This window comes from Chelon labrosus (assembly GCF_963514085.1).
Source record: "Chelon labrosus genome assembly, chromosome: 13".
Lineage (NCBI taxonomy): Eukaryota > Metazoa > Chordata > Actinopteri > Mugiliformes > Mugilidae > Chelon > Chelon labrosus.
Window position 1 is genome coordinate 23,805,392 of NC_140346.1, and position 13,819 is coordinate 23,819,210.

Sequence of the window (13,819 nt, forward strand, 5' to 3'; positions counted from 1 at the left end):
CTTGATAATCAAAGCAATTAAAAACACAATCAGTTGTGTTTCCAAGTGTTATGTGGAAACTTGGCCTAGCCGCTCTTTGGGATTCTGGACCTTCTTTCCCGATGACCCCTCAAGGTGAACTCTTGTATGGTTCTCCATGCCATGAATACTAAATATGGCTGAATTAAACATTTTCTCCCTTCTCACTACTATTTAATCAGTTGTCTTACTGAGCTGTCTGTCTGGAGTAATCCCCGAGGCCCGCCACTGACTGGCATCATAAAGACGGCTGGCATGCTGTTCTCGAACTCTTCAAGTCTTTGCTATCCCATCGGTCCTTCCCCTCCTTTTATGTGCGGTCTTTAGACATAGAACCCTATAAATCAAGAGAAGCTCTATTATATGTTCACAATGTGCTACGTTGCTACGGGTTTAATACAGATATAGTTTCATCATTTCAAACACATTATAGTATATAGTATTCTTGTGGGAACCTTTTTGTTAATTAAAAAGATTGTTGTGGTATCACTTGCGGCATATAGCTAACTTAAGGGGAACTACTGTTATTTACAACCCGGACCTTATTTCTGGCCTAAAATACGATCGTTTACTCACCCATATAACTTTTGTGTAATTTGTAGTCAGTCGGGAGATCTGCGTATATCCATATAGTGGGAGTGACTGGGGCACCGAAACACAGCCTCTAAATAATGCATTATCTGCCGCGAAACTCGTTCACTTCACCAATATTTTGTTATGATATGGTTACCTGTAATTTGCTACTGCTATGGTTCGTCCACAACCTCAGAATTAGAAAAATATTCAGCCATGTTGCAAAAAACTAGCAGTAGCAAATTACAGGTAAACAAGCCAACCGTCACGGGTGCGCGCACCCCTCAGAGATGACATCATCCAGGTCAGAAGACATCATCCGGGGTCTGTAGGTCAATCTACAGACCCCGGATGATGATAATAGGTAACTCCTGACTCAACGTGGAATAGCACTAGCGTACGATAACAAAATATTGGTGAAATTAACGAGTTTCATGGCAGATAATGCTTTATTTAGATGCTGCATTTCGGTGCCCCAGTCACTCCCACTATATGGATATCTAAATATCTCCCGAACGACTGCAAATTACACAAAAGTTATATGGGTGAGTAAACGATCGTATTTTATGCCAGAAATAAGGTCCAGGTTGTAAAAAACAGTAGTTCCCCTTTAAGGTCTTCAAGCATTTTTCATAATACACAACCTAAACTACAGTGAAATTAAATGACCGTTGCAGTCCATTGTCCCAGAAATTCATTATATGAGACAATGAAACTCAGCTGCACTTACATGGCTGCTGGTTTTTCAATCAACAATTGTGATCTCCACTAAAACACCACTAATACTACAGTATTAGAACATTTCCAATCAGGGAACCCATCCCGGGATTAGTGTAATGTTAGTAGACTAGAAACGGAAACCAGAAACCTTCTGCTAATAAAATCCTTGCCTTCAGACTCTGCACATTCATATGCAAATATGTTCCTACAGAGTAGAAAATGTCTGACTTAAAAGCCCAATTTCACATCTTAAAATAATTTACAACTTACAGAGCTAAGTTTAAACAACGCGGATTAAAGAAGTCCCCAGTGAAAAACAGAAAACTGTACATAAAATAATAATCATTACCCTCATTAAACTTGATGTTGTCCTATGGTATTACTCTACGGTACAGGGAGAGGAGGACCTTGATGATAATTAATCTGATTTCAACACCTGATATCCATCCACAGACAGCTGGCATCCTGCAGGCACAGCAGTTTGTCAGAACCCTTTTTAGTATGCTATTTACACATTTATATTGAGTTTGAACTTTAAAATATCTCATTTGAAAATCCAATTCTGAAAAGGGAATGCTACAATTTTGAACCATTACGGTTTTAAATATGTAATTTATTTTATAATTCCTCACCACCGTCGTGTCCATAATACAAATAACTAACTTTATTTGCTACTAAGGGCTTTAGGATATCCGCTTGTTGGCTTTAGATGGACAGACAAATTGGTGAAAACCCCATTATTTCTTGACTGACTGTCACGTCGATGCAATCAATGACTAACACTCCTTTAACGACAGCTGGTCGGTCACGGTTTCAGCTACACATTATTATGACAGTGGTTACAAATATTTGAATTACAGTTTTCAGATGAGTGACAGCTTTGATGGCTAAACAACAGCCGCACATGCAGACAAGAAAATATCTGGAATAACTGTTCAGATCCATGAAATTTGAATCAGGGACTCCAGAAAGGTATTAATGATTAGAACTTTCTCAATGAGCAGCAGGACAGGTGTGTTATTTATTGTAAATCTCTTAGCTCTGGTGTTTTTGTTGCTACTGAAGTGTCCGTTCATCATATAGATCCAAAAATTAATCCCAAGAGCTGTTTATCTGATGCAAGTCTCCAAGAACCCCAAAATTCTACCACAGTATCTGCAGGTATCTCTTGCAACTGTTTGCCTCGTGTCCAAATGCACAGGTATACAAACAGAGAGATGCAAGGGAGATGTTTGTCACAGACCAAATTAAGCTTTTTAGAAGACGAACCTCGTATAAACCGTGAAACGTGGTGGTTTGCGGCCACTTTGCCGCCTCGGGGAACGGGCAATTTGCTAACACCGATTCAAGTATCAATTCCACACCATATCAAACAGTGAACAGGCAAGATAATGCGAGGTCATCTGTTCGGCGTCGATCGTGTAAAAGAGTTTGCATGTTTTGCAAGAGGGAAAATTGGTGAGCCATTTTCCTCGCGTCGTTCAGTGTGCCTGCTTCAAAAAGGAACTATTTCCATGGGATGTGCTTTTTCGTATGGCTCTGCAATAAACGTTAGGCGCTGTTGCTTTTGAGAAAATGTTCATTTAAATTATCATCTAAATCAAACCCTCGGGAGTGCATCCACTAGATGTTTATTTAGCAGTAGTTTGTTTTTGAGAGAGACAATAAGCTAGGGGCTCATCATCTCTTGCAAAAAGTTTCTCACTGATTCACTGGTTATTTGTTAATTTAGCCACGAGCACATTCTACATATTTTTCTGTGCAAACATACAGCATATACTCTGTGTTTCATTAGATGTGCATATTAGCAGGAAAGGGCAGATTCTGCCATGAGAGATGGAAACTAGCATCATAATAAAGTATCAATGCAATATTTTGGAATTATCAATGAAGAAAACCAGTTATGAGCAACACAGTCTTTTCACTTGAAAGAAGAAACGTATCTCTGTTAAACTAATGCTACCATTTCATCTAGCTGTCATTTTATTGGAGGAACATCAGTCTCCCACTCGCTAATATTCCAACTTTAATTAAGTCTCCAGTGAGTTCCTTGGAAGAATCTCAAGTGCGCAAATTCAAACAGATGGCAAGCTATTTATTGCGTACCTTATGCCACAGGTACAGTGCTAGCCCACCTCCCAAAAGACTTACCAAGACAAGGCTTCCCTTTATGTACTCTCCAGGGCATGCGGGATTCAAAATTCACCCAAACAATTGAGTAAACTTTGTTTTAATTAGATCTGAAAATGCGATATAGAATAAATCAACTGGCAGACAGACAATCCCAGGGCAGACTATTTCAAGCTGCACCACAGAGGATGTGAGTCAGTGTGGATGAATGAGTTTAAAGTACAGTGGGTAGCCCTGTTTCAGTCATCAATCCACGGGCCCGCATGTGGCCTGATTCAAACAGTGGAGCTGCTGCCTCGCAAAGTGGAAGCCCTCATGCAGCAAACAAGGGAATTGTAACTGACTGTACACATTCATCTAGACTAATGGCACAGTGATGCATCTAAGGGGATACACAAGCTCATGTTCATTGTTCCAGATCATTTGACTCCTTCTAACTTGCACTTGGCCCCGTCACAAGTGAAAGTGTGAGTGATCTGTTTAATCTCATCAAATATGATTAGGCAGAACACATCTCAAGATAATATCCTACAGCCCTCTGTTTCCAGAGGAGATACAGATGAGGTGTGAATGGTGCGGATATAAGTCAAACGGGGCCACGCGAGGATTCAGGTGTTTATGTGAAAATGTAAATTTTTTAAAGATATATATAGAAAATGTTAAGTAGATCTAGGTGTAGGTGTTTTGACAAATGTATGATGTTTCAGGAGATTAACTGTAATTGGCATCGTCGCAAATTCTTTTTCTCTGATGAGTCTTCTTCCACAGCAGCAGCAGCAGCAGCAGCAGTGTTGTTAACATGCTGTTATTATTCTACCAAATTCTCCATTAGAATGAACTGTCAATCAAAAACAAAACCATTTACACAAACAATGCTATCCCAGGCTTCTAGGGGCAATGATAACAGACTCTCTACGCAAAGTTCTGAAAATGAAAGGAAGGATATTGAAAAATGGGAAATTTCATCTGCAGCCTGCTCTTCGCCACTCACCTTTGGGTGCAGGGCAATGCTTTTAAGTTAACTCTTCCAATATATTTTTTCCTGGCTCAAGGGCAATATGAAAGATGAGACAATATTAGTAAGATCTGGAAAAAAAAATAGGTGGATTTATTTCTAGTTGGCGTTATTGTGATCACTGTTGTCTGTCAATACAATACAGACTAAAAGGTTTGCAGGAATCACTGGGTTGCATTTCAGAATCACTAATACCTGTTAAATCTGTAATTAAATACATGATCCAGACGACAAGTATTTCTTCATCACTTCCGTTAAGCGTGCCGCGTCCCGCTCCATCTTTGAAATCCTTTTCATCCTTTTGCTTCACTCGCAAATCTCCCAGTGTAGTACACAAGGCAATTTACATGCTTGGATAGTGAAAACAAGTGGAATTACTGTTATTTTTGCACAAAAACGTGCACTCTTAATCCAAAAGAAGGACCTCTGTTTGTGTCAGGGTTGGAGGGCTTTTCGTGCACAGTCTTGATAGCTCCTCCAGTTGTCACTAATCTACAGCAGAACTGCAGGATTGAAAGGAAAAAGACAAAAACTGGCAACGGCCTGGTCCGTGTTATTGTAAAAACTTCTCTACCAGATGATGAGACTACAAAAAAAAAAGCTTTGAACGCTCGAGAAGAACTATTTAATTGTACACGGCTGCAAATGCAAGAAAACTTACAAGGACTATTAACTGAAGAATAAATGTTTAACATTTCCAAATCAGAATTGTGCTGCAGACTTAATGTGTTTAAGTGTCATAATGTTTTTTTTTTTTTTAAGATATCAATTTGTCCCTGAAGAATTTTTGTGAGGGACTTCTGTTCTGCCAAGATAAGAGCTTATTGTGTGCTCGAGGACTGATATGGAGCCTGCCTACAGGGTACAGTGGGGATCAGTTTCTTCAGTTTAGTAAGACTTACAAGGCCTCCTCAGAGGTCATGCTGCGATTGTTACATTGCCCAGGGTATGGTTCTCACATTTCAAGGGTAAAGAGAAAATCCATTTCCCAACTCACTATTTACGATTGCACATAAATGTTCCCCCTCTTGATATCCAATTACTAAATTATGATGGATTTTTAGCATTATTTTCTGCCAGGCATTATTCAAGACAGTCTATCTTAATTTACATAGCTTAACGAAGCACTGAGCTTTTAATAATGTGAAGGAGTGCGATAGTGGGAGCTGATGTTTATTTGAACTGGCTGGGCTTTCGGTGGTAATGATTATGAAGTGAGCACTGGGAGTCTGTGTGAGAGGAGAGGGGGAGCCGGGCGTTTTTTTTTTTTTGTGAAGCGGGCAGATGGTTGGCCGGACAGTGTGTTGATAATGGCGACATTAGTCTGCTGGGAAGCAACATTATGCTCAAGGTCAATGGGAGCTGAAGAATGGAGGAGCATAATGACTTGAGTCCTGTGTCCCGGAACAAGATCTCCCTTTAAGGATGCTGAGATATTTAATATGAGCTCAGTAATCCGCTGAAGGCTATCATATCCATCGTCGTATTTCAGAAAGTTCATTTGGGTCACTGAAGCAGTGATAATGGGCCAAAAAAAAGGGGGAATTTTTTACTTTTGTTCTAAAATGCTATAGATCGCTGCACATGTAGTATCCAGATAAATGTAAGATACTGTAATCAATATTTGGTTCAGTCAAATGTAAGTTTGACAAGGTCTTATATCCATATATTTGACCTTGTTTTAATAATGTAGATAAAATGTACATTTAAACATGTTATTCTTGGAAGGCTTGCAATTAAAACCTTCCCATATGGTATGTTGTTTACACTGTTTGATTTCATGTGGTCTACAAAACATATTTATCCTGCAGTTCACTAACAAGACCACGCCTATTTGACCAGATTAAAGAGGAGGGAAAGACAGGAGATCGAACGGAAGGGTCGAGGGGATGGGAAAGAGAATGGAGTAGCGACTGATGGTGATCCTTGGAAGACTGGACGTAGGAACCCAGGGAGAGAGATTCAGGGTGGGGGCATATCTCTGGAGGCGTCGGCTCCTTGACTTAACAGTTCCTGCGAAGAGATTGTAAAGGGAGAACAGAGAGGTTTGGGGTGGAAGTGTTTGAGAACTGAGTCAAACGGGCGAGGAGGAGGAGGAGGTTAGATGCGCCTATACAGGCTGGTGCTGGTAATTGTTTGAGGCGTGGTCGTGTTCCTGAACCTCAGTTATTTAACTTCATGAATAGTTCTAGAGCAGGGGTGTCAAACTCATTTTAGTTCAGGGGCCCCATACAGCCCAGTTTGATGTCAAGGGGGCCGGAACAGTAACACGATAGCGTATTTACCTATAAGTAACAACAACTCCAAATGTTTCCCTTTGTTTTAGTGCAAAGAAGAACATTATGAAAATGTTTACATTTAATGAACAACTGGACATTTCTTAAGAAAAAGAAGTGTAATTTCTGTTTAGTTCTAGGGCTCAGTTGCTATGTCCACAACTCTCACTAAATCTGTGTGAACCCTGGGTAGAACAATTACTTTTATTGGAAAAATTGCAGTTAATGTCTTCAATTCATCCCACGGGCCAGATTAGACTCTCTGGTTTTGGCCCTCGGGCCATATGTTTGAGACGTATGTTCTAGAGAATGAAATTAGTTATAACTCCTAGTGATGCCTGCGATTAAGACTACACTTCCATATTTAACACAAACATGCCATATTTCCACATCTTGTAACTTCACGAAATGTATCTTACTTCTGCATTCTTCTTTATTCTACATGATTAGTCTTTATTTTTCTGTTGATTCATGTTAATCTATCCCATTTGTCTTTTTGTTTAATTTCGAGTGAATTTCACCACAGGGTTCAATGAAATTTCCTCTTAATTGTTGTAATTTCACTTCCTTTTCATCAGCTGCATCCCAGAGTGTTCACATAACGTCGAACCACAAAGCGTTTCGCCTCCAGTTTCCCTCACCCCGGCTTCCTTCTTCTCTCTACTCTGTTAAAACAAGGGCAACGGCATCCCGCTGTGTTGACATCTGCGGGTAGCTGCAGCCACTTGAAGCATATCGAACTCCAGCGAGATGGGGAGGAATTCAGGAAGACTTGAGTCCTTCCTTTTGTCACTCTGCATTAATGCGCAAACTACGAGCAGAGCCTCGGGCAACCTTCCTGAGGAGCTTTATGGTTTTTTAATCCTTCTACAAGTTAGACACTTTGCATGTATTATTAATTCTAAAGGCTGTGTAATACTTAACAGTAGTTGGGAATAACAATTATAGTGCAGCTTTGGTCATGGCGCTGTCCGTCAACGTGCTCCTTTCTCCTAACTGTACGTGGGCAGATATTTTGACAGCGGCTAATGGCACTGTAATTCACGAGCGCAAAACATCGCTCTTGAGTTCACTTCAAAGCACAAACTTGGTCACAACAAAATGGCAGTTTTCAAGTTGTTCGTATTTTAATCCGCACTTTGTCTCTCTTTTTTTTTTCTTTTACAGTGGCATAGTTGAAAAAAATGAATATTCAATACTGAGAGGAAGAAGAAAGAAAAAAAAAAGCAAACCTCACACATCCCCCATAAAAAGCAAATTAATTACAGCAATTAAACCTTTGTACAAAATGAGTTATTTATAGCATCATACTGAACTAACAAAATAACATGTATGAGCATTGGCAATGTGGTTCAGTGTCTTTGATACGGTGATTATATACAATGAGGGGATGTCTGATTCACCAATGCCTCAACATGTCATTAATACTGTTTGCAGCAAACTCAAAGGCCATAACGGTGATACTTGTACTGTCTTTTTCATGATAAGTTATAGGATTAAAAAATGGAAAAGTTAATGTCAGACAACTACTTTAGGAATAACAGCAATAATATCAATCAATATAGTATCATATAATAAATGTCAATCAGTCATAATAATAAATACATATATTTTTTTCTTCTTTTTTTTTTTAAACATTTTAAGCAATTTATTAGAATCCCTGTTTGAAGAAATCTTCAAAAGTGTGAAAACACTCTCATCAAATTGATGGGAAACTGATATGACCTGAAGTTAAAATAACCAGTGTTTTTCTTCCTTTTACTAAAATTGAATACTTACATATTATTTACACGCCTCTTGGCAAAACAATCCATTGTTAGATAAATGGGGGAAGAAGAAAAAAAAAAGAACTCGTGGAATATTTTAAATACTGCTAATATACAAATCGTAATGTGTCAGGGATCCCAAGATTCAACAATATTGTTCACCAATATTCACGTTAGCAAAGTATTTTACAGCAATATCCACACATTGAGCATAGTTGTTCAATAAAATTCAACATAAATACTACACCCCTGGAAGGTTCCACTCATTGGATCTCACATCAAACGCCCAACCAAAATGAAAAGGTCTCCGTTCATGACGTTAACCGCGAGCGAACCGGAATCTTCATCACGCGTCTCTCCATCTAGACTCATATTGAATCCTGAGACAAGAAACAGCTGATGTGTTTTTTCTCCCCTCTCTGTGTTAGTCCTCAGACTTTGTGCTTTAATTTTTCCAACCTGTTCTGTGTCTGGACAAATCAAGAGTGTGAGCAAAAAAAAATTAAAACAAACCAGTGCATGAATTTACAGACGGCGCAGGGAGGGAGGTGATTTCATCCGCAAAGACAATCGCAAAGATTGTGCTTGTACATTTTGTTTTGTCAAAGTATCTGGTCGGTTTTTTAGGATGTTTTAAACATGTGCAGTATGGCTGTACTGGGAAACACTCCAGGCAACACCCAAGACAGTTATTTAATCCTTTGATATTAACATTTGATAAACTGACGTATTTATAACATATTCTGCCCTTAAAGGAAAAAAAAACAACAACTCTAAGTTGAGTAGAAGAACATTTGTTGTTGCTTCTGAATTTTAGAAAAACCTGCAAAAAGTTCTGTAACGTGCAAAGTAAAAGAGAGAAAAAGTGAAAGCAGGCAACGAAAGAACTGACAGGAAATGCACAGCCTTTAGGCACAGTGTAACTGAAATAAAACAACCCAATTGCCATGTTTTATATTGATTATGAAAAGGAGAAAGCTATTTTGTCAGTGAATGTTTTGAGAAACGAGCACATCCGAGCATGAGCTTTCCGGGAAAACCAAAAAGAATAATCAGTAAAACAATCAGATCATTTAGTCACACTGAGGCAGCTTAAAATTGCACGTCTGTGGTCAAAAGTTGTCATGAAATGAAAGGAAAACAGTAAAAGAAGCCTAGATGTAGTACTCTTTCTTCTCCTCGGCGTGCACGTGGTTTCCCTCAGCATTAATGATGGCTGTGTCAGCATCGGGGGCATCCTCCGCTCCTTTGGCCTCGTGTGTTAGATATGTCCCTGTAAATATGAAAAGCCAAAGCCAGTTACCCGCCTGCTGAAAAGTGCAAGACATATCCGTTTGCTCCGAGCAAGCAAATTGTTATTCAGCGCAATTCGAGTGACCTCTTTTACCTTTATGTCTCGCCAGATATCGTCCAAGGACTATTATCAAACACAGAGTGATGAAGACCACGACTGCAACGACGCCGCCGATTAAAGCGTGGTCAGGTCCGTGTTGTCCTAAAGCATTGGGATCTGAAACAAGACAGAAGCAGAAGGAGAGAAGCGTGGAGGAGCGATATTAAGATCTGGAAGATGCTTTGGCACCGTCTCACACAGCTGTAGGCATTTATTAAACAGCGCTGAAAATATTTTTTGCTCCCTGAAACAAATCCAGATGTAGCTTTTGTGCGGGGCGAACAAGCTTCTTTCATATTTGGAGCAACTTGACATTGCTTCTTTAAAGTGCCTGAGCTGTGGTGTAAAAGAAGCACTGCCACAAATCTCTGCATAATTTAAAAACGTGGCATTAGCAACAGCAATGTGCTGCAAACAAAACTGAAGCTCTGAGTGGTGTTATAGTTTCTTTTTGTTGGTTTGTATTTTGCCAGAACCTCTATCTTTTAAGTCTCTGCTCGCCACATTCAGGAGTTTTAAATAAGTGTTACTTAACGCAGGACATCCTCTGGGCAGAGAGCAAGCTGAGGGGTCATTGAGGCAAGAGCATGTCTTTGAGTATGTCGTGTAATAAACTGTGAGTGGCTGTGTCTTTACCGTGCACCTTGTGTGCTCTCATTATCTCAAGCTGATGAATGGCCGTAGCTTGTGCTCAATTTTGCAAAGTGACCCTGGGAAATGACGGCGGGGATGCTTCTACAAACCTTGTTATACTCATCTGTTAACAAAATGCAACCCTAATTTTCTACATCCCAAAGCGTGGGATGTATAAAAAAGAAAGAAAAAAAAAGATGAAGTTGTGTAACATGCAGTTAAACTCCATGCAGAATCAAGTCACCACAACTGTTTTACCAGAGACTCACAAGCACACACTTCCGACTTGAAGCAATAACTGTTTTAGTATAGCAGCTGAATTAACTCAATTTTTTTTTTGTTGCATGTCGATGGATATAATGATCTGTACAAGTGATCACAGTCAGCAAGGAGCATGAGCAATTTTCATATCACATTTGGTTGGTGCACACTGCCACAGAAATGAGACACATTAAACCGCTGCATGGCAAAACACAGCTTCCTGCTTATCCACTCGCCTCTGTGACAACAGAAGTAGCTACTGAAAGTAAAAAGCCCTTATCCAATATAAGCTTTAATTCACAATGGCTGCACTTAAGCATCTATTTAGACGCTGAAAAAAAAGCTTCAAATCAAAATGGTGAATAACACTGGAACAACTATCTAGACATAATAAGATTAAGTATACAACACACACCAGCAGCACACAGGGACATCACTAATTCACTTTGCCACATTTTGTCTCACCTGGTTTTTAAACACATAAACAAGGAATCTTGTTTAAACCCTTTACATCAATTCTCACATAGATACCAGATATTACAAATGTATTACGTGTAAATCTCACAAATAAACTAAACTGCTGCAACCACATATTGTGCACATAGATTTAATTATGCACAAAGCCTGGGAATATGGCATTTTTCTTCTACTATTCACCTATTCACATACATATACAGTAAACTGGCTTAAATACAATCTTAAACCCAGCTCCACAACCCTCAGACATAACTATATATTTCATTGTACAAAGTCAAACCAAAATAGAAACATACTGTGTGATAACTTATGCAGCCTGTGACATGGCTGTAGAGAAAGCGACTGGCGTCAGCAGAGTGAGCATCCATGCATGGTGATGATTTGGCTCATGCTGGGTGAGGCCATGATGTATCCTGACCCAGAGCCAGATCCGGCATCACACACACTCTAAATCTGGCTGGCAATGATCGTCTACTGGAATATTTACCTGTCGTAGGCCCTGGAAAGTCTTTGGCTGTTGCCATGGTTGGAGACAGTGACAGCAGAAAGGGAAGACGAGGGGAACAACACCGTGATAAAAAAGGTAGCCACAAGATACAAAAGAAAACACAAGAAAGTAGCATGGTCTTAGTGTTTACTTTAACGGTGAGCAGAGGAGACGGAAAGCAAAGCTCGCTGCAAAGCTTGCTGTCAGAGCCATGCTTAACTGGGCACACTGGAAACGTTCACTCAGAGAGCAGCACAAGATACACTGACTAGAATAAGGTGAAGAACAGAGGCGTAGTATAAACAGTATTGACAATGTCGGTGTGTACTCGGCAAAACACATCCTGAACGGGTTAGTTCAATACAAAATAACTCTCTTTCCTTTAGACATAGTTTTGGTATTTGTCTAAACTGACTGACATCTGTTAAATAATTTGTATTAAATACCGCTTTAATTATTAACATCATTATTAATTAAATAGCATAACAAATTTAATTTCATTCACCAGCATAATGTATTTGATTTTGATTATTGGGCAATCTATGACGAAAAACAGGTTGCTCAGACAACTTTTCCATTTGTTAGTCATTTAAAGGAGACTTGTTGAGTTTTCCACCACTAGTAGTGCTATAGAGCACTGTTTTTAAGAGTCGCCTGTGGATGCCTTCTTTGTGATACACGTTCCGTGTCAGAATGACAAAATAACTGTAAAATCACACATGTGGGGTTGTGCTGAAAAGAATGACACCAAACAAGTCAAGGTAAACTAGTTTTAAGATTAAATATAAAGGTAAAACCAGTCAAAAATGGCCAATTATATTAATGAACTGAAATTCTGCACTTGACAATTGATAATCTCTATTTTAAATAGAAGAAATGTTTGCAGGGCACCTTTAAGATCTTTGGTTTGATAATCAAAATGAAGCACATCCTCACTATGTTATATGTAATCTTTGTATTGTCTCCATCACTAAGCTATTTTGACTGTTAAGGCAACTATTTAGCATGTGTTTGCTAGTATGTTGAGTATTATTCCGGCTCAATTTGACAAAGTCATAAAACACAGACACTTTACCACTAACATCAGGAGAGATGTACTGAGGCATGCACACGGATTATTTAATTATAAGTGCATGAGCTATTATTTCATTGCAATGACAGAAATGATTCAAAAGTATAAACACTGGTGCTTTCTATTTTCATCTTCTCCACGTAAGTATATCTGTGCAATGAGTCTGTAAATGCATGATGTGGTAACTTGCTTCTACTGTGTCTGCATATTGTCAGCTACAAATAACAGAACTAATCGGAAACAGTAATAAAAATGCTGTGGAGGTGACAGTGCTGTGCATAAAAGCGAAGTGCGAAGGATACAGCATTGAATTCATCAGGTAAAACAATGCTGTTTTCTAGCTCTAAGCCTGGTTGTTAGCTCATCAATCATCAACTGCGTGTTCAGTGTCATGTTTGTGAGTGCATGGAGCGTTGTGGTGGGGCCATGGAGGGGTTGCAAGTGTACCTGTGAACGCAGCTGTGACTGCCTATGCCTGATGTGTCGGGAATGTCAACATAAGAAGATTGGGAGAATGGAGGCTAGAGAGGGAGGCAGGGGAGCTGGAGATGGAGGCGCTAAGGTGATGACGTCCGCTAAATGAAAATAGGAACAACGGCGAGAAAAAGCAAACCTCTCCGTGGGGAACAGGCTCAACGTTACAGCAAAATCAAAACAGCACGAATCAATTACTGGTCATGGCTTGCGTGGGTTAATTCACCTCAGTGAATACAGGAACAAAAAAATGCACAGACGATAAAAGACTCAAGCTCTGAATGAGTGAATCCTTTCTGCAGTATCTTTGGGGAAAGGATGAGTCACGCACGAAGGACTAATTTCTTACATCTGTTAAATTTTACAGTGATTGATGATACGTAAGTAAAAAGGCTGCTCACGGAGAATATGAAACTTGCTATGTGTCATGCTTGTCGAGGTGAAAATGTACGGTCAGTGACTGTGAAATGTGAGGGTAAGAGGTGAAGGCTCAGGGTGCAGCTCCATAGATGGGATGCAGACTT

The 13,819-nt window shown here is 39.5% G+C and overlaps 1 protein-coding gene across 1 annotated transcript in view; it reads right to left on the bottom strand.

The window, feature by feature from the left end:
• Positions 1-7,834: 7,834 nt before the first annotated feature.
• The window catches only part of cadm2b (cell adhesion molecule 2b), a 136,973-nt gene continuing 130,988 nt past the window's right edge, over positions 7,835-13,819 (bottom strand). Inside the window, exons 8-9 of the mRNA XM_084559346.1 lie at positions 9,886-10,008; positions 7,835-9,771 (exon numbers count right to left, since the gene is read on the bottom strand). Coding sequence (XP_084415472.1) covers positions 9,653-9,771; positions 9,886-10,008 — 242 coding nt within the window. The 3' untranslated portion in view covers positions 7,835-9,652. The remainder of the gene's footprint in view (positions 9,772-9,885; positions 10,009-13,819) is intronic.